Source organism: Equus przewalskii, chromosome 13 (genome assembly GCF_037783145.1).
Source record: "Equus przewalskii isolate Varuska chromosome 13, EquPr2, whole genome shotgun sequence".
Taxonomy (NCBI): Eukaryota; Metazoa; Chordata; class Mammalia; order Perissodactyla; family Equidae; genus Equus; species Equus przewalskii.
This window is the reverse complement of record NC_091843.1, coordinates 65,955,806-65,976,267: the sequence shown is the minus strand read 5'-3', so window position 1 is coordinate 65,976,267 and position 20,462 is coordinate 65,955,806. Positions and strand designations below refer to the sequence as shown.

The 20,462-nt window shown below is 42.8% G+C and overlaps 2 protein-coding genes and 1 long non-coding RNA gene across 3 annotated transcripts in view; 2 read left to right on the top strand and 1 right to left on the bottom strand.

The window, feature by feature from the left end:
* The window catches only part of MACIR (macrophage immunometabolism regulator), a 169,392-nt gene extending 167,998 nt beyond the window's left edge, over positions 1 to 1,394 (top strand). Inside the window, exon 5 of the mRNA XM_070571319.1 lies at positions 1,260 to 1,394. The gene's annotated coding sequence lies outside the window, so the exon portion shown is untranslated. The remainder of the gene's footprint in view (positions 1 to 1,259) is intronic.
* LOC103567424 (uncharacterized) overlaps positions 1 to 20,462 on the bottom strand; it is a 61,230-nt gene that overhangs the window by 8,270 nt on the left and 32,498 nt on the right. Inside the window, exons 3-5 of the mRNA XM_008544082.2 lie at positions 4,968 to 5,125; positions 3,132 to 3,174; positions 1,067 to 1,253 (exon numbers count right to left, since the gene is read on the bottom strand). Coding sequence (XP_008542304.2) covers positions 1,067 to 1,253; positions 3,132 to 3,174; positions 4,968 to 5,125 — 388 coding nt within the window. The remainder of the gene's footprint in view (positions 1 to 1,066; positions 1,254 to 3,131; positions 3,175 to 4,967; positions 5,126 to 20,462) is intronic.
* On the top strand, positions 3,080 to 12,078 carry LOC139075342 (uncharacterized). The gene is made up of 6 exons (XR_011525654.1): positions 3,080 to 3,217; positions 5,625 to 5,725; positions 6,254 to 6,322; positions 9,231 to 9,269; positions 9,364 to 9,466; positions 10,670 to 12,078. It is a non-coding gene; the product is annotated as an uncharacterized lncRNA (long non-coding RNA).

Genomic DNA, 20,462 nt, shown 5'->3' with positions numbered 1-20,462 from the left:
TTTTCTTCTTCTCCCCAAAGCCCCCCAGTACAGAGTTGTAGGTCCTTCTGGCTCTGCTGTGTGGGACTCGATGAGCGGTGCTAGGTCCACGCCCAGGGTCCGAACTGGCAAAATCCTGGGCTGTGGAAGCAGAGGACGCGAACTTAACCACTTAGCCACGGGGCCAGCCCCCACTACTGCTAATAATTTAAAGATTCTTCATTTGGGAAAAAGTCCAGCTGCAAATAAACTACCGATAATCTCTTGTGTCAAAAATTACAAGGGGGCTAAACAATCTTTCTTGTAAAAATCAGGCACAATTATTTTATTACTAAATTATATTGTTTATATACTTATTTTGTATATATAGCTTTTAATATATATAATTTAATAAATATATAATAAAATGTATGTATATAAGATATACATACATTTATATCTTATATACATACATTTTATATAGGGAGAGGTTTTTAGAGAGAGAGATTTATATTAAGATTTCTATATTCATATAAAGCTTGTCACTTCAATGGCAATTATCTCATTTAATCTTCACAATAGTCCCGTGAAATAGATAGCTATTTCCATTTTATAAATGAGGAAACTAAGTTTTAGGAAGCTAAGTAACTTGCTGAAGAAAAATTGACAGTTAATTGACAGTTCTTTTTGTTACTCACTTGTCCAAGATTAGGGATACTACGAGAAAAGGGTGGAGTCACTACCCAAGAAAACTATTGGCATTGACTCTGAATGTCATCAATGACTGAGAGAATGAAGGAGTTTATCTTTTGCTTTTACTGCCTGGAAAAGCATGGGGTTAAGCGTATAGGCTCTGGAGTTAGCTTGGCTGTGTTCAGATCTCAGCTTTGTTGCTTACTACAGTGACCTTGTCAAATTATGTAGACTTTCCAGCCAGTTTTCTTATCTGTAAAATGGGAATAATAATAATACCTCTTCTCTGGAGGCTAAATGAACTAATTTAAGCAATGCACACAGCTCAAGGCTTGGTAAAGTCTCCATAAAGCTAAGATGTCATTACTGTCATTATTGTAATTACTATTATTCCAAGTGAAAGTTGAGTCCATACCTGAGGCCTGGGTGGAGCGAATGCTAGAATAGAAGTAAAGGCAGCCATCCTTCAGAATGCAATAGTGCTGGACCCACATGTCCGTGCTTCTGTCTAGTTGGTGCAGAAGGCCCAGGCACTCTGGGTTCTTGATGGCCAGGGGTGGGAGGCTACTGTTGTGCAGTGTAACGTCTTCCCAGACATGGTTCTGCAGGTGTGGCACAAAGGGATCATCTGAGCAGTCATCCTTTGCCAGTGGTCATCGACTCCCAGAACTGATGGCATCAGCACCAAGGCTGTTTGACTTCAAAGAAGCCGCTGCCCTAAGAGATTCTATTGCTGAGGCAATGTGAGTACTTGAGCAACTAGCCTGAAATCCTGACTTTATCCATTAGCCATAGAGAACTTCTCTCTTTTCATGTCCACTGACATCCCTTCTCTTTGGCTTCTGTTCTATGTGAGGAAGTCAAAAGAATATGAGAGATGTATAGAAAGGAAATGAAAATGGGCACCTCAGCAAAAGCTATTTTTAATGGCTCTGTCTATATGTACAGGCCCTGATGTGCTATTTCACTCACCATTGGGATTGTCCTCCTAGCCCTGTTCCTGGTGTATCCACTGTGACTAATAGCAGCCCCTGGTTCATGCTTTACTTTGTCTAGAACTCCCATTTATGCAAAGGAACAAGTTAAATGCCCCAGGCTAGATCCAGCCTTAGGCTCTCACGGTCAGTGATGTGGAAGACCCATGATAAATCAAGATCCTCTACTCTGGAGAGCAGCCTTCGGTGCACAGCCCTGAGAGGCAGGCTTTTCCTGGGAACTTGACCTGAGGCAGCGAGCATGGTGCTTCATCTCTTTATCAGAACGCCCTGCTGGGTGTTGGCCAGTTTCTCTTCTTTATTTGGTTTCATTTTTGCTCTTTAGTTTTAACAAGACAGTGCCAAAGATTTCAGAATGCAGAGCTGACTGTATGTTGTGCTGTGAAGTGGGAGCCTGCTGGGAGTTTGGGTGTTCCTTTTACACTCTGCTGCAGATACTCTGAGTGCATTAGCAGAATAGATCCCTCTTAAAAATATCAAGGCTCATTAGGATGACGCACTGGAGAGATGGATGAGTGCATTGAGCGTTGTGTTCCAGGTAAAATGAAACACAAGTCCTGCTGTTTGTCATAAGATGATCCAGGGACTGTTCTGAAAGGACAGTTACAAGGCACAGGGCAGTACATTTCAGCTCAAAAATCCAATTTTCCTGAATGTACAAGAATCAAAACATGTACAGAAGATAATTGATAGCAAATACCTCTTGCTTGTATGCTATTTGGAGAGGAAATGAACATGTTTAAAAGGAAATCTATAACCTTATTAGAAATCATATCCAAAGCATAAAAATGAAACAAGTGAGTATTAAAGCAACCCTCCCCGCCTCCCCACCCCCATCCCACACCGCGTGCCAAGCCAGGTCATAGCACTGGCTCAGAAAGAGGGTATCAGATGCCTTGGGGGCTGAAGTTATGGCTCATGTGTTGATGTTATGAAGTTATCTATCAGTTTATAGGACAAGTCTCAATTAAAAAATATATTGCTTCAAGGCTAGGAATCGTGAATAGGCAGAATTGGTGAAATTTGGCCTAATACATCTCTGGAACAAGGATATGAACGTAAAGCACTGCATTTCTGAACATGAGACATTCATTTTCTAATAAGCTGCTCGGCCGACAGCACTATCCCGATGTCCCTGAGAGCTTGTACTGAGGGAGTGCAAAGAAAACAGAAGCAGTGATTTAACTTCACGGGGAACAACCGGACTGCTCCGTGTGGAACAAATTCCATCCCGGTTTGTGACTACCCACCGAGCTCACTGAGAGAAATGTCATACAAACCCCTGAAAGTAAAAAGAACAGCAGGAAAGCAATCCTCCCCCTGGAATCTGAGTGGGAAACCCTGTTGACTTAAAATCCTCTTTCTCAGCTTTGAGAGCAGATCTGAGAAGTCCCAGGGCAGACTGCATGACATCTAACTTGGTCCTTTCTACCTCTGAGGAGAAAAGCAGAATGAAGGGAGGGATAAATATCAAGGACAACTTACCTGGCGGACAGGATGCGCTGCTTTGTCCATTGCCTCAAGCCATCTGAAAGACAGTAAAATGAGCGGCGCTCTCCTTAAGGGGCTGGGTAAGTGTCACACGGAGGGGCCTGTTCTCCCTAAAACCCGTCGTTCAGACAGAACAGTCCTGAGGCTCAGATATATTTCACTGCTCTAAGTTCAAGGTTGAAGGGCGACACATTCTTACAAAATTGACATTACTAGGTGGCAAAAACCCACTCCCATTGGGCATATTTAAAGTAAATTATTCTCATTCTCCTCCTTTACTATAGTTTAATTAGCGCCTAAAAGAAAATTCGTTCACTTTTTATTTTACCCAGGTATGTGAATTTATTAACACCAGCAGGGCTGATGATAATTGGTATATTAACAGTAAGACACTGGCTATTAAAATAGGGAAAGACTGGTAAATAGTCACTGTCTTGAGCCTGTCCCCAAGTGTTCTTTGAACATAGTGGCGACCTTTAGAGCACCATTAGTGCTGCTGCTTGAGCACTGGATTTTCTTAGTCTTGTCTCCTTAGCCAGGTACCAGCCTATCTACCACACCCCATCTTGTCAATCTTCTTCCGTTTTCTTTTAAATCCCCTGACATTCAATCAAACATACTGCTTGCTCTTCTCCCCAAAGCTTGACTTATTCCCTCTGCCCTCTTCTGTTCCCTTTCTTCTTTGGTTTGCTTATCTGATCCTATACCACACCTTTCATAAACTCCGCCATCATCCCACATCCAGAGACCTTCTCTCCCTACTCTCAACTCCTGTGCCACTCTGTCTTCTTCTATAGCACTTCTTGATTTCCATTTTGCATTAAAAATATTGGAATAAATGACCTATCTTCTTGGCTTAAAGCTTTTTCGAAGGCAAGAATTGGCGCTTAATCAATCTAATGGCTCGCAGAGAATTCAAAACAGTGTCTTAGACATATTAGCTATCCAATAAATATTTTGTCCATGAATTGAAATACAATCAAGCCACTATTATCATATTTCTCTGTTTGTCCTTTAAGCAACATGCATTTGAATACATAATGTTCCACAAATAGAACAGTATATTGTTTGCCTAAGAGGTTTCAGACCCAGGCCTCTCTTGAAAACTGGAGCTGAGTCCAAATCCTCTTAAAGAGATATGCCACTGACACTCAATGCTATAGACCCATTACCTTTTTGTCATTGTGTGTCTCGCAGCCACTCAATGTCATCCCTCACCCTAAATGAGCAGTTACTTACACAACAGTTTTCAGTAGACTCACTGGATTGACCAATGATCTCTGTTCCCTCAGGGTGATACATTGAATAATGATCAGAAGTCGCTGAATGCTGGGAGTTTGCAGGCTACCCTCTTAGAATGCCTGCACACTTCCCCCCTCCACTTGGGTTGCATGCTTACAAAACGTCAGCTCGATTCCTTGCCCACAAAGCTCCATTATTATTATTTATTTTGCTCATCTCACTGTGGTGTGCTAAATGGTAACTCTACTACGTTATTTTTATACCTGGGACTATCCATCCAATTAGCTTAAAATATATAAATCTGGTAACTTTTTTTGGGAGGCTAGAGCATTGAGCTTTTTTAGAAAATGTGGAGATATAAAATAAATGGGTTAGGAGAAGGTTCTGTTCTTTAGAAGTTCTGTTAGAAAAAAGCTGGGGGAATAGTGAAGAACCAAACTTCTCATACCTAAGAAAAAGACAGTTTATTGACTTGTGCTATGCGTTTGCTTTTCCCTTCCCTACTTCCAGTCCCAAGAGTCTGTAAGCCTGTTGTTGAAAAAGCATTCCCCTACCCAAAGTGAAACTGGTAAAATGTTAACGAGCCACCTTTTCATTTCTTGGTTTGAGGTTGCACAGAGGCAAAAAGTTCTCTTTCCAGACTGAGGCACACAGTTAAACACAAATGGTTTTCCCAAGCTGTGATCGATGCCAACTTCTGCACCTTCTAATTTTACCACCTCCAGAGGCAGGCTTTTTCCTTCGTCCTGTAATTGATAAGAAATAGGTTCAGCATGGGTGCCGCAACTAAGCAGACAAGGGAGAAAATGAGAGTGGAAAGGAGGCCCATAGCTATTTTTTTAAATTGATTGTTCTGAAATGAAACTAAAGTCAAAATGAGTTTTCATAGATTATGTTCTCCATGATATATTCCACCAAACTCCATATTTCCCACTACGATACTTTTCCATAACCGTTTTGAATTGCCTCTGTTAATATGCATCTTATTTATGCCGATTTGGGAAAGTATCATTAATTATTAATACCCATTTTTTCCTATCAGCAAAAAAGAACATCAAAAGAAACTGATATTACAAAATATATGTGGTTGGTAGTGACATGAGATCTCCAGTCAGCGTTTATAATTAACATGTATCCCATGCTTGTGGTGTGTCAGGCCCTTTTTCTAAATTCTTTATATCTATTAATTGGTTTATCTTCACAAATGTCCGCAAGGTAGTTACTTTTATCTTCTCTATTTTGCAGATCAGGAAACTACAGGATAGAGAGAATAAAGAACATTTTTCTTTAAATGATAGTAGTTTAAAATATTATGACATGTATGCAAGACTAAAATTATTTTACAGGTAAATATTTTATTTATATTTATTTTACAATTATATCTCAAAACACCCTGTCCATTATTCATGTCTTTTCTAAAAACAGCTACACTGAGGTATAACTTACATACCATAAAGTCACTCATTGTACATATATAATTCAGTGACTTTTAGTAAATTTATAAAGCTGTGAAACGATTGCCACAATCCAGTTTTCGAACTTTTCCGCCAACCTCCAAATTTTCTTTGAGTCTGTTTGCAGTCAGCTGCCACTTTCGCCTCTCCAATTACAGGCAATCACAGAGCTGTTTTCTGTCCCTATAAAGTTGCCAATTCTGGACATTTCATACAAGTTGAATCACACACTATGTGGCCTTCTTTCACTTAGTGTAATGTTTTCAAGTTTCATCCATGTTGTAGCATCCTTTTTATTGCTGAACTTTATTCTATTATACGGGTGTGCCTAATTTAGTTATCCATTCAGAAGTTGATGGAGATTTTTCTTTCCAGTTTTGGGCTATTTTTAATAATGCTTCTATGAAAATTTGTGTACAGGTCTTTGTGTGGACAACTGTTTTCATTCTCTTTGGTAGATTACTAAAAGTGAAATTGCTGGGCCATATGGTAAGTTTATCTTTAACTTTATAAGAAACTGCCAAACTGTTTTCCAAAGTGGCTGTACCATTTTACATTCCCACCAGCAGTGTATGAGCGTTCCAGATTCTCCACACCCTCACCAATACTCTGTGATTCTTGTTTTAATAATAGCCGTCCTACTGGCTGTGTAGCGGTATCTCCTAGTGGTTTTAATTTGCATATTTCTAATGACTGAAGATGTGGAACACCATCTAGTCCAGAGGTTCTTAATCAATTCTAGCTAATGAATTCCTTTGAGGTACTGATGAAAACTATGGACTCTCTATGCCCATATGCAGAAAATTTCTTGCAACTCACGGGTGGATGGATATAAAGATATTCTTCAACTGAAAGTAACCTCTCATAGATGTATGGCACTTTACAGTTTTAGTTTATAAAACATTTTTACGGACTCTGTCTTTTTTATTCTTCACAACTACTCTATGAAGTAAGAAGCTGATGTTATCCCCATTTTCTAGAGGAAGAAACTGAGTTTTAATGAGATGTCTTAAGATTACATAGACAGAGATAGAACTTAGGCACTGGTTTTTGGCTCTGTCTTCCACACTACTTCTCTCGCATGTCTGGCTTCCTGGGCCACTGCAACTTGGGAGATTGCTGGCTCCTAGAGTCAGCAGTTGAAGGCTGTAATAGCCAACATTTTAGGAGACAGAGTATTTCCTGAAGCCACCAGCTTTCCTGGAATAGAGGCAGAAATCCAGAATTTTGATCTGTTTTAGTAAATATAAGGAAGGTAGCACATCTTATAATAATTGTATATGACCAATAATATGACATTAGAAATCAGAAGAGTATATTTTTATTTGCTTTAATAAGGATAAAGACTTTGCATGCCTATAAAGAGTGGCTTATTATTTATATCATTTTCCCAGGAGCGTCTTAAACTACAAAAGAAATGGGGAAACATAAATAAAGCCTGGGGATTTTATTCTATTGGCAAGTGACAGATGTATTCATTTGCTAAGAGCAAGTACATGCTGGATCTGCTTTCCTTTGGGCCTGTTATGCAGATAAGATGATATAATATGTTGGTCTCTCAGTATCAGCATTATTAGGTCACTCTGGAACTACCAGTGTTCTCCCACATTCTTTGCTATAGGAGAATACAAAGGAGTACACGCATATGGCATATGACACACAACCAAGAATAGTGCTTGAAGTCCCTTATGAGGCTCTTTGCCCTCTGCTCAAGTTACAGCTGTGTGAGAAGAATGAATGATTGGTGAATGGACTAGATTAAAAACGAGGGCTACTGTCTCTTACATGTCCTCTATCATGGCCCAGATTCCATTTTTACTCATCTCAGCTGCTGCCTCATTGCCCGTGATTATGAGCCTGCTGTGGTCCTGGGAGCAGCTGTGAGAAAACCATGGCTGCAGAGCCTGTGGAGCAGGTGTGGGTGCTCTTGCAGCTGTGCTTACTCATCTTACTCTTTTTCCTCGGTTTCACGAGCCCAAGCACCATAAAGCTCCACTCTCGTGGAGATGCAGGGATTGGAAAAGGTTCTCCATTCAGTCTAATCCTAATGCTGCTTGGACTGTGGCTCCATATTCGCCAATGAAATGTTTTCTAGAGATAAAGGACAACCAGAATCCCTTTTCTATCTTACTGCCATGCCCTGGGGTTTTCACTCTTCCCCTAAGCAAAACTCAATCCCTCAGTTTGGCAATAATTCTTAAATGGGTTTTATTTGATTCTTTCCATTTGGCTCTGCCAAAAGTCTCACTTATGTCGCTGCTAGAAACAATAAGATTTCTTTAAGACTCTGGCTTCCCCACGACTTTATATTCTCCTGGAAAGTCATGGAAAGGCTCTAGCTCCAATTTTCTATTCCTGAGCCAACTCAGAGATCCAGCTGCTTCATGTGTGCAGGATTGATTAAAATAGCAGGGATGCTGAAGGGATTTACCAAGGAATTGTTTAGTGAGGTCCAGAAGCTATCGACAGAGAATAAAGGAACTTGGGCTGTTTATGCCAGACGGCCTTGGATAATGTTGACATTGCCTAGCATGAAAATAAGGTTTCTATAGCAATAATACCAAAGGTCAGAGTGTTCAGAAAAGGGAAATAGTACACAATAATAATGACTAAAACCCAACCCAGGGTGAATCCACTTCTAAATTAAATTATTTCTATAAAGAAAAATACAGAGAAGGACATTTGTGCCCGTCTAAAACTTGGGCTCTCTGGTAAAGTAAAATTACCTGCAGATATTCATGAGTTCCTTGCTTTGGTCAAAATTTTGGTTTGAACATGCTAGAAATTTTCTATTGCTATTGCTAGGCTCCTTTGTCTAAGAGAAGAGAAAAGGCTGGGACACTATACCAACAGGTTTTATTTTATCCGAAGGCACAACCATGAAACTTCACAAACTAAGAAGGAGGAAAAAGCCATCCTTAGCAATGAAAAAGAGCTAATTCTCAGTGGGGAAAACAGAGCCAAGATAAATTTAGAAGGAAAGAAAGCATGTCCTAAAGCAACTTACCACATGAAAGGGTACATGAAATACACATCTAGAGTGCTATATTTAAAGCTAGCAAGTTGAAGCAAAAATGAAGAATGAGTGTCTCTTGGAGCTGTATTAATGATGCCGAGAGCCCTTTATCTCTAGGCAGCAGTTTGGAGGCACCCTCTCCCCACTGGTGACTGAAAACCACCACTCATTGATAGCTATGAGATGATGAACTCTGTCCCCATCCTAGCTGGTAGGATCACAAAGCAGCAAAGCCTGCAAAGGCAAGAAGGAGGAGAAGACACAAGAGTGTTTTCACTGTCGTGACCTTTGCTGTCATTGTCCTGTGATTAAATAGAAGACTTAAGATTATTACATACATGCATGTATTTGTTTATTTATGCTTTCCTTTTTTCTCTCCAGGTAGGCAAGAAAGGATGGACAAAGAACAGAGAATAGAAAGTGAGCATGCATGTCAGACCCTTGTTTGTGGGTGGTACTGGGTTCCCTGTAAAAGTTTAGTGAATTTAATATTTCTCTTTTTGTTTTTATGAAGAAATTGAGATGATGACAATTTCATTGGCCCCAAAGTTGCAGCACCTCTCTAGTCTGCCCCTGCTTTTGAAACGCTGCCTGGCTTACTTGTGACATCAGCAGAGGTTTGTTGTTGTTAGTCCTGTTGGGTTGATTCTGACTCCTAGAGATCCTGTGTACAGCAGGGTGGAACCCTGCCTGGTCTTTTTGCACCATCCTCTCACTTTCCAGCACTACATCAGACAACCTTCTGCTACTATTCATAGGGTTTTCATGGCCAATTACTTTGGAAGTGGGTGGCCAGGTCCTTCCTCCCTGTTGTCTTAGTCTGGAAGCTCTGCTGAAACCTGTCCACCATGGGTGACCCTGCTGGTATTTGAAATACCAGTGGTGTAGATTTCAGCATCCCAGCAACATCTGCAGAGGCAACTGGATACAGACTCAGCGTTTTGTGCTTTTCTTTTCAGTTTGCCTGGAGTGGCGAACCATTTTTTAGGAGTGATAAATACGTGCTGGCAGCTCCATGCTGTTTCCTGGCACCAGGAAGACTCCAGGCTCCAGGAAACAGGGGTGGCTTTGGGGGCTGAAGGAGTTCATCTGCACACAGACCATTAGACTACACTGCACCCAGACAGACAGGCTTCCTGCTGGAAAGTTAGCCAAGTAGAGGGATGCTCATGATGCTGGGGTCCAGGCTGCCCAGGCTCTTCTCTCTTGGAAGAAGCACTTCTGGCCTCATTCACATGTCTTACGTTTCACCATTTTCCTTGGCTCCTAAACTGTCTCTTAGAGGATAACAACTACCACCCAATGCTTTCATTACAACACAAAGACTGTGAAGTAGTAACTCTGAGTCATAGTCATGACCTTGTTCAAAGTTGTCAAAAAATTACCAGGTTAACTATAAAATCAAGACATTCTACATCTTAAGCTCTGCAACTGAATGTCCTGTGAGGTCTCCCTCTGAACTCAGGGTATGGTTGGTTTGTAGATGGATTCTGGAGCCAGACGAGCTGGGTTTGAATCCTCACTGCACCACTTATTAGGTCACTAACACGACCTTGGGCAAGTTACTTATCTCTGTGCCTCAGTTTCCTTGTCTGTAAACTAGAGTTGTTATAAAGCATTGAGTTAATATATGTGTAAAGTGTTTGGAACACTGCCTGCATTTCATAAGTGATATACATGTTAGCTTTCATTATTACGTAGAACTTTGATGAAAATGAAGAGTAAGAACTTAGAAAATTAGTTAACAAAGAAGCATTAATATGTGTGACAGGGTAACTATTTAAAGTAAGTTCCTATATGTGTCTTTTTTTTCCTCCAAGAATTACAGGCTGCATGGACAAGGGGAAGGACTTAATTTCTTGGAATCTCAGTGTCCGCACTTGTAAAATGGGGTAACAGCGCCTGTCTTTGTGAGGATGAGAAGAGATCATCTGTGCAAAGTGTTTGGCACACAACAGCTGTACAATGAAGGTCCCTTCTTTCCCAGATCTGGGGTCCACTTTCAGTTTAGGTGCAAATGAAGCATCGCTAAACTCAGGGAAGCTGGGTAAGAAAATCTCCTGCTCCAGACCCAGCGATGGGTGTAACTGGCAGGGGGGCTAGGCTGGGCTGGGCCAGGCTAGGGCTGCGATGGAGGGAGAAGGCAGAGAGGGGAGGAAGTCTGGGCAACATCACTGTCGCATCTTGGAAGGCAGTTGTGATGATCTCAGTGGTTGGCTCCTGTGCCTGGATTCCAGTCATTCAGGTGACAGAGCTCATTTAATCCTCTCTACCATTTGCACAGAGATTTGGAGGGTTCAGTGCTTGCCTCTGGTTACACTTGGACTGAGAATCTCTCACAGCCACAGGTGGAGGCTGACTGCTGCTGAGAACCAGGCTCTTAGCACTGGCTCTCCATCCTTCTGTGATCACATCCTGAGAGACTGCCTTCCAACTGTTGCCAAACCCTGCCCCTGCTGCATTCACATCCTAGGTTTTAAAGAATTTCCCTCTCCTTACACCCACTCTCCCACCCTTCCCTCCACTAACGCTTATGGAGTGTATCTGTACCTTCTGCCAAACATTGTCTTGGGCACGAAGGCCCTACACGGCTTTAGCCTCAGACTGATTTCTTGGTCTCCAGCTTCTCTCATTCTTGACAACAATTCCTCAGTCCCTTTTCTGGTCATGTTCTTAGGCCCCTGGAATTTTCTAAACCCAGTGTGTCCATTATTACTCATGGTCCTTTGCCTGGCCCGTTCTGCCCCCCGCTCTGACTCTCATTATGAAAGGAGTGACCCGGTTGTCAGTGGATTCAGATGTTTGTCTACACACAACAATGGCCTACTCAGCATTTCTGAGTAGAGGAAGAGTGGCTCTCTTTCTCTAATCTTTTTGCAGATCCCTCACTTTTTCACTCTTGAAAAATTGGGATGTGTTATGAATTTAATGTTTTTGTTCCCTCCAAATTCGTATGTTGAGATCTTAACCCTCAATGTGATGGTACTAAGAGGTGGGGCCCTTGGGAGGTGATTAGGTCATGAGGGCAGAGCCTTCATGAATGGGATTAGTGCTCTTATAAAAGAGACTCCAGACAGCTCCATTGTGCCTTCTGCCTCATGAGGACACATAGAAAAGACAGCCATCTATGAACCAGGATGCAGATCTGCACCAGACGCTGAATCTGCTGGAGCCTTGATCTTGGACTTTCAGTCTCCAGAACTGTGAGAAATAAATGTTTGTGATTTAAGCCACCAAGTCCATGGTATTTTTGTTACGCAACCTGAATGGACTAAGGCAGAGTGAGAACCTGGAGTAAGAATTCTGTTTTTCCTTTGAAATAGCTCACCCCACACTTCTATTTCATTCCTACTGACACACTTTTGTCCAAGGCCTTGGCATCTCCTGCCCATATCACTGCAGCAGCCTCCTGGCTGAGCTTCTTGATGCCAGTGCAATCTTGACAATGTAACCCAAACCATCTGATATCGCCCACCCAAGGTTTGCATCCATGGCACTGCCCATGGTGCCAACTGCCAATTTATTGCCTCTCAGTTCCTAATGCGTCCTTTATTGCCTGATTTTGAAAATGGATCTGGGACTTTCAAATATTTTTCGTTTGCCAGTACAAAGCACTGGAGAGATGTTGCAGGAGGAAGGGTTCTTCTTCCTGATTGCTGTGGATAGTTCCAAAGGAGCCTGGAGGCTGATGTATTTTTCTCAGCTCCCCAGCCCTAGAGGTTTCGTCCAGTGCTGGTAGGATGCAGCTTCCCTGAAGGTCCTCCAGCTCTCAATTTGGGCAGTGGTGGCATAGTGAGGAGGCTCAGATGTGAGGCCTGTGCTCCAGCCCAGGTTTCTGCTCTGCATACCCTTGCCTCAGCCTTGTAGGGTTAGACATTTGGGAAACTGGCCCCCCGCTCCCCACCAGGCCTAAGAGGTATCCCAAAATACATTAGGTTCTTACCGAGGTAGGCCTTTCCGGCAACCAGTTCCAGCAGCATGCACAGTGGCACCCCAGCACCCTCTATGCACCTGACTCCCTTGTGTACCCAAGCATCAGCCTTGGCTTGCCTACATTGTGGACATTGGCTTCTGCAGATGTTCCAGTGCAGAGCCTGTGCTCTCTGGGCCTTCCGCTTGCAGCAGCACCCTGACACCCTCAGTACTCTTGACTCAATGATACCTGTCCAGCAGCCTTGGCTCACCTGAGCCCCAGCCGGTTGTTTCTGTTTATCCAGAGACTGTGGACCAGCTCTGGCCCAGGCAACCCAGCAAAATCCTCCATCATCCAGTGCCTGCAACTAATCTTCTCCAGTGATGTCTGAACCTCTACTTTCAAATTTGTGCTTCCTTGGTACTCTCTCTCTTTGCCTTAAAATACCTTTTAGAGTTTTTTTCTTATCTTTATAATTACTTTCCTATCGTTGGTTAATAGCTCTTTATATTAAACTTCCTCTGTTTGAATTATTGTGTATAATGGTCAACTTTATGTGTCAATTTGGCTAGGCTATGGTGCCTAGATGTTTGGTCAAACACCATTCTAGATGTTTCTGTGAAGAGATTTTTCAGATGTGATCAACATTTAAATCTGTATACTTCGAGAAAAGTAGATTCTCCGTAATGTGGGTGGGCCTCATCCAATCAGTTGAAGATCTCAAAAGAAAAAGCCTGAGGTCTTCCAGAGGAAGAAGGGATTCTGCCTCCAGAGCCCAGCCGCAACATTACCTGTCCCCTGGGTCTTCAGCCAGCAGGTCTGTCCTGCAGGATTTGGACTTGCCAGCCACCACAGTTGTGTGAGCCAACTCCTTACAATCTCTCTCTGTATATATAACATCCTGTTGGTTCTGTTTTCTCTAGAGAATCCTGAGTAATGCACTGTGTGATTTCTATCTCCCAAATGGGCCCAGACTGATAGCCTCATGAACACGCCAAAATATCCAATGAAGGCTCTTCTGCTGATTCCCAATCCGCTCTATAACCTGGCCCCACCATTTCTATCAAATTTCATTAATAATCCTCAGTGTCCCAGGTACATACCACTCATTCTTTCTCTGCCTCTGCTCAAGTTTCCCTCACAGTTCATGCCATCCCATCTCTTCTCCTCCCATTCATATTCTAGCCGTCTTTCAAGGTCCAACTCCAATTCCTCTTCCTCCGTGAAGTCTTCTTTGTCTCTTGTAGCCATCCCCGTTCTCTCTCTTCTTACAGAGCATGCATCTGCCATGTAATTGAGTGCTGAACTATGTAGTACCTCATTTGGTTCTTTTTTGGTTAATATTTATTGAGATTGAGTTCTTACTGTGCACCTGGCACTGTGCTGTGCACTTTTAATCATGTAATCATCTCATCTGGGAAATTTTCCATCAAATACTCTATGTATGAGACTATGTGTTCCCCTCACAGTGATCATATAATAAAAAATTTTTTCCTTTCTCTGAGGAACCAAATGAGATTAGCAAATCAGGACAAGGGTCTATTGTTCTTAAGTAAGATGCCATAAGACCAGGGTACCCCCTTTTCATAAGATAAATAACAGGCAGCTATACCACGGAAAAGACATGTAATAGGTGCCAAATTCCTGTGAGAAAACTCATAGTTGCCTGCTGGTGTAATATTTCTAGTAAATAATAGAGAGAAGCTTTCCCACTGAACCTACTTCCAGTGAGATAACCCATTCTATGATTCACTGTGAAACCCCAGGGAGGTAATAAAAGGGGTCAGAACACTTCCCCCTCTTTGTAGTAGTTGCTTTGTCATGTCCACAGGATTGACTGGGAGTTTCTAGCAAACCCCTTTCCATGTAACCTCCAGAAGTCTTCTGAATGGCTCAGACCTTTGAAAAGGTGAAAAGAAATTTCACCAGCATATTGCTAAAAACAGGTGATTTCTGAATGCTCTTTAGCTTTGTCTTGAGTGATGAACAAAATGGCAGCAGACTGGCCCTGGTTCTTCACATTTGAAAGGACTGTCTTAATGGTCCTTGTTGATTTTGGCAAGGTTATAAAATAATCTCACTATGAGGGTTGCATTAGCCATATTCTACAAACAAGTAAATGGGGGCAAGAAAGGTTAAGTAATTTGACCAAGGAAATGCAGCTAACAGGTGGTAAAGCCAGATGTGAAGCAAGGCTTATCCAACCACAATAGGTGACTGTCTCCATGAAATGAGACTTAGTTCATAAAGGCCAGATTTACTACATGCCATGCTCACATTCAACTTGGGAGGTCAGGGCTGTTATTATCCTCATATTATAGTTCAGGAGAAAGGCATGGAAAAGCTCACTGAATTTCCCAGGTCCACCCTGGTAGCAGGTTAGTAGAGTTGAGGCCTGGATCTCAATCTGTGAGACCCAGAGCTGGTGCTCTTAACCTTGTTCAATAGTTTATTTCATGTGGGTCTTGTCTTAGGGACTCAGGTAGATGCAAACTCCACCTGAGCAAGGATTATGAATTTTCCCCAGATAGTACTAAGGAAGTGCTGGATCCAGACGAAGTCCTCAATTAAACACCCAATGATCAAGGTAGACAACTGTTAAGGAGCCCATAGTCCTGGTATCTAGCACTAGTTTCTTGTGGTATAAGTTTCTGGTGTTTTGTTGTGTTTCTTCACAAAACTTCTCCAGAGACAAATTTCCTTAGTTCTGTTTTCAGAAAAATGTCTCTCTCCCTGGAACTGTGTGAAGGGCACTTGTCTGGTGGCTTTGGCCTTCTTTCAGTCCTTGAGGCCCCACCAAGATATAAGATTGGCCCTGGAGGACATCTACTCAGGACAGACAATAGCTAGAGCTAAAGGGTGATCATGGAGATAGTGCTGCACGAAGACTGCATGAAGATGGTGCTGGATGCTCTGAACTCTAGTGCCCTGGCCCCGGCTCTGCTGCTTAGGGGGTCCCTCCCTCACTAGCTGTCACCCAGGAGTAGAAGAACACTATGGGCTACTTATCTTGATTCAGGGAATGACCCTGCAGAGTGCTTCTACCACTGTTTGCCTTTAATTCAGAGATCCCATTAACTACTAGTCCTTCTCCCATGATGTGGGCAAAGGAAAATAACATAATGGAAGAAGTATTCTAATCACTGACTAGACCAAAGCTTTGGGATGATGTATGGGTTTAATTGTTACTCTGTCCCACATTTGCACAGAAGCAGAAGAATTGACTGGGTATTAATTTTCCCTTCAGTGGAAAAACACTTGGAACCTCAATGCTAAATGGTATTTTCCTGTAAAGTGTTTTAAATCTACAAGCTCTACTTTTATTCTACTCACACAGATAAAAAAAAAATGAAACCTGCCTCAGCTCTGTACCTTAGAGATACTATTTTTTGGGATTGGGACTATGATTTATTGGAAATATTATTGAATATAACAGCAATAAGAATGGCTACCTTTAATTTTCTGCCTATTTTGTTCCAAGGATTGTGCTGGATGCTTTATATATGTTAGTTTATTTAATTCCAACAATATCCCTTTAGAATCTGTGTAGATCCTTTTTGCCAATTTGAATTATGCAAATTTGGAATGGTATCATAAATATCAGGCACAAAATCAGAAATAAGGTGAATACTCCCAAATTAAGTAAAAAATCAGCAAGAACTTCAAAACATCTGGGCCAAGAGAACTCTGCTCATTCTGTTGCCACAAGGTAGTCCTCCTTTAGCTGGGAACTACAAGTACCTGCCGTGCTTTGTCAAGATTAGTCTTGGATTCCATCAGTTCTTGGGAACGCATTCCTCGCACAAAATGCAATCATCTCGTATTGTATTCCCAGAGAGCACAGTGCGGTGCAGTGCTATCCTTGTGCATAATGAGCAATCAGTAAATGGTCATTTAGTGGATTTGAAATGCTAAAAGGGGAGTGTGGTCACAAACAAGCTGGTTAGTCCTTTGCCTTTGGAACATGAGCCTTATCACTCTCCTTTCACCTCTTCCTAGCTCACGGACAAGGTTTGCATTCCAGGTGAGGTTGCAGGATAACTTGTGATGTCCAGCTGAGTACGACTAAGTGGCTTTAATTCATCCTCTCAATCTTGTTCTTGGATTCCTTTTCTCCCTCTTTCCCTCCTTCCTTCCTTCAGAAAAATAGCACATGTGTGAGGGCTTTTTGTACATTACCTTTTCAAATAATTGTAGATTCACTGGAAGTTGAAAAAAATAATGACAGGTCCTAAATACCCTTCACTCAGTTCCCCCCAATGATAACATTTTACAAAACTATAGTAGTACAGGTATTTTTGAAGGGCAGTAGCTAACTGAGTTAAAGTTCCCAGGAAAAAAATCTATATTGAGTTGTATTTACCTTTTCCCCAGGCCTCAAAACAGGGCAGGTTTATGGGTGTACCAGCAGTGCCATCGCACAAAGCCCCACAAGCAGAAGGATGCAATCAGCATCTTGAAATTCTTAGTGACTTTGTCTTTGAATGTAAGTTTTGTAAGTGAAGTACGATGGAACAACGGTGCACGCACCAGGGTCTCGGAGCCTTTGCTCGAATGTGGCTTCACCTCCCTATCTCCATGGGACAGGGCACTGGCCTCTTGCTCTCCTGCTCCTGCCCCGTGACCCCTGCTGTCTTCCCCCGCTGCAGGGTGCTGGGTGCGGGTGCGGGACAGTCAGGTGGGGAGGCATCTGGTGCTTGTGAGAGTCTGCACTTGCCTGGCAAGCATCCTCGTGCCTGAGGGAGTCATTTTGTATTAAATAACAAATGTAAAACCCCATGACAAGTCCAGACAGAGATGGGTAAAGAAAGGAAAAAGCTTTTAAACTGCATTTGGAACAAAGGGCTTGACATTTTCATTTTGCCTTGGGCCCCACAAATTATATTGCCAGCCCTACTTAAAACTGCTTTATAGCCCAGCCTCTTACAAGAAACCTAGGCATGAAGATGAATATTTATCAGGAAATAGGAAGTTTCAACAGAAGCACACAGGAATGTTTGTTTGTCAAAGGCAAAAATAGTTCCTGCTAACGTCAGAGAAATCTTCCTAAAGCACATTCTTATCAAGTCAGAGATGCTTGCAAGCCTGCGGTGCTCCATGCTCTTGGAGTACACTCCATAGCCACAGCCTGGCCCCGGGCGCTCCATAAATAATCTACCTGCATCTGATCTCTGGAATTTCAAGTTTCACCAGACCTTGATTCAAATCCATGCTTGTCGCCAACTAAATGCAGTTCATGCTTTCCCAGTTCTGTGTCTTTGCCTGTGCCATTTTATGTCTGAAATGCCATCTCATCCACTCTTTGAGGCGGAACTATCACTTCCCTCCTGAAGCTCCCAGCCTGGGCCCATCTCATCGCCTTGGCTTTTGTTTCCTCCGCCCATGTGGTTCCTTCTCTGGGCTTGTACAGCTAGAGCCATCTGGTCATTCAGAGAGAAGGTCGCCTCTCCAGAAAGGTCTACCTGGATACAAGCTCTAAGCCAACTTCTATCCCATCTCATTTCTGTTCCAGTAACTGCATTTATCACTTCTTAAATTAACTTTGCATATTCACGTTTTTACCCCTGTAATGATCATCTCTCCCATGAGAGGAGGATATCTCTTGGCTTTCTTCACTTCTGTTCTCCTCATGCCTTAAACCACGATCATGGCCAGACAGAGGATTTGGAGGCCTAGCATATATTTGTTGAATAAAGGAAGGGCTCTTTCCCTCCTCCACACACTGGAGCATATTGCACATCATATCTTGCTTATGTGTTTTCTCTCCTCTTCTATGCTATTATCTCCTTGAGCATACAGAATGATTCATTCTTATCCCTCACAATGCTTAGGAGAGACTTAGGCTTCTGTAAGTCTTCACTGAATGCATACATAAACATTAATGGTGCAGAGGCAGAGCATTTCCTTTCTTTTTCAGAACTGGGCACAGCATTAAGCCAGAGAGATCAAAACTAATTGCCAGAACGAGAAGCACACGCCATTTAGGTTCACTGTGTCTGCACCAAGCACAGCCTTGGAAAAAGTGTGTAATCAATTACCAGCACACAGGAGCCAGAGTGACCTCCGTGTTCATCACAGTGCCATTCTCTTTAGGCAATTGGTTGCTTTTGGGGCCTGTGGGATGAAAAGCTTCCCAAAATAGAGACCAGGGAGGAGGTCTAGTTCTGATGGGAGGGATCAAAGCCAGAGGGCACCTTCTTTAGTAGTGGCGGGCACATGCATTATTCTTTTAGCACAGCACTTTGTTTTTCACTATCAATAAAAATGGAGGTACTCACCCACAGATCATTTTGGAGATCTAGGGGGTGTGAGGAAGTAAGGTAAGGTGTGGCATTAATCTAGACAGTGACATGTTTGGGGCAGAAATAGGATCATTAAATCAAAATGATGCACATAAAAAAATAGAAGAGCAATCTGCTCTGATTGTCGTGGACAAGGAGAACACGAGGCCTGCTGACCAGCTCAACTGGGTTGAGATCAGGCTTCTTAAGCTCTATGAGAAAAGTCTGGTGCTGCAAAAGACCACCAGGTACTGGAGAACAAAGCAATTATGCACAAGGCCGAGGATTTGGAAGCCAGACAGAGGGAGAGAATATGCAATGTTCTGAAACTCATTTGCACAACTCTTTCTCCTCTTACCCCACAAAAGAGCTCCTCACTGGTGGATGCTGAGCCTCAGGGTTCCCCACGGGCACCTCCGCTGCTAATGGGGAAAACGAGGATGGCTCCCCTCCTCCCTCAACTGTGCAGAACCCCTGTGGTGGGAGCCTCTGTGATGAGAGGACAAGTGGTTTCACTCCTGGGGAGAGTTAGGGATTCAGAGAGTGTTTCTGGGAGGGGAGGTGCAGTGTGTGACACACACAGAAAAATGTAACAACCATGCAAACTGTGGGATAAATGGGAATTGTGCTGGCGTTCCTGAGACCTGTCTGCTGGGGTCAGATACCTCCTCAGGAAGCTGAGATGGGCTGTGGGTGCTAATGAAGAAAGCATGAGGATGTGGAGTGGTGGAGCTGGGGCCCTGGAGGTGATTTTAGGGAAATCCTACAGGCAAGGTCCTGGAAGCCTTGGTGGGGTGAAGGCTTATTTTAGTCTTTTCCCTGGGAAGGAAATGCCTATTCTGTGATAGGACAGCATTGCTGGTCTCCTGTGGTCTTCAGTCTTCAAGCTGGCATTTTAGACATCTCTCGATTGCAGTGAGAGGACTATGGGCAGAGGCCACAGCCTGACAGCTTGCCTGTAGGAATGTCTCATCGTAATCAGCCAGGTGGGGCCCGGGCCTGTAGGTGGCAAGAAGGAGTGGAGAATGATGCCCAGAGAGGCCTGACAAATGGTACTGGGGTGAAAAAGCCATGACTTTCCTTCTCTTTTCCAATATGAAGAAAATCATTCTCACTTTTCGTGAAGAGGAAATTCTGTGGAGCCTAGAATTAGACCACAGGCACATTTTTTTCCCTCAAAGGCATCCACTTTTGTGCCTGCTGCTATCTTTGACCTTGCTTTTCCACTCTTTATGACGGTACCTAACCCAAGAGTTTGCCTTTGGGCATGTTCAGTCTGGGCTCTAAGCTGGTTTTTTCCATTGGCTAGATGTTTCCGGTTGGTGAGTAAATTATTTATTTGTCAAATCAGTCACCTAGTAAAGCAGCCCTTGCTTTCCAAGACTGATGACTCTACACTGCCTGATAGTACCCAGGGAT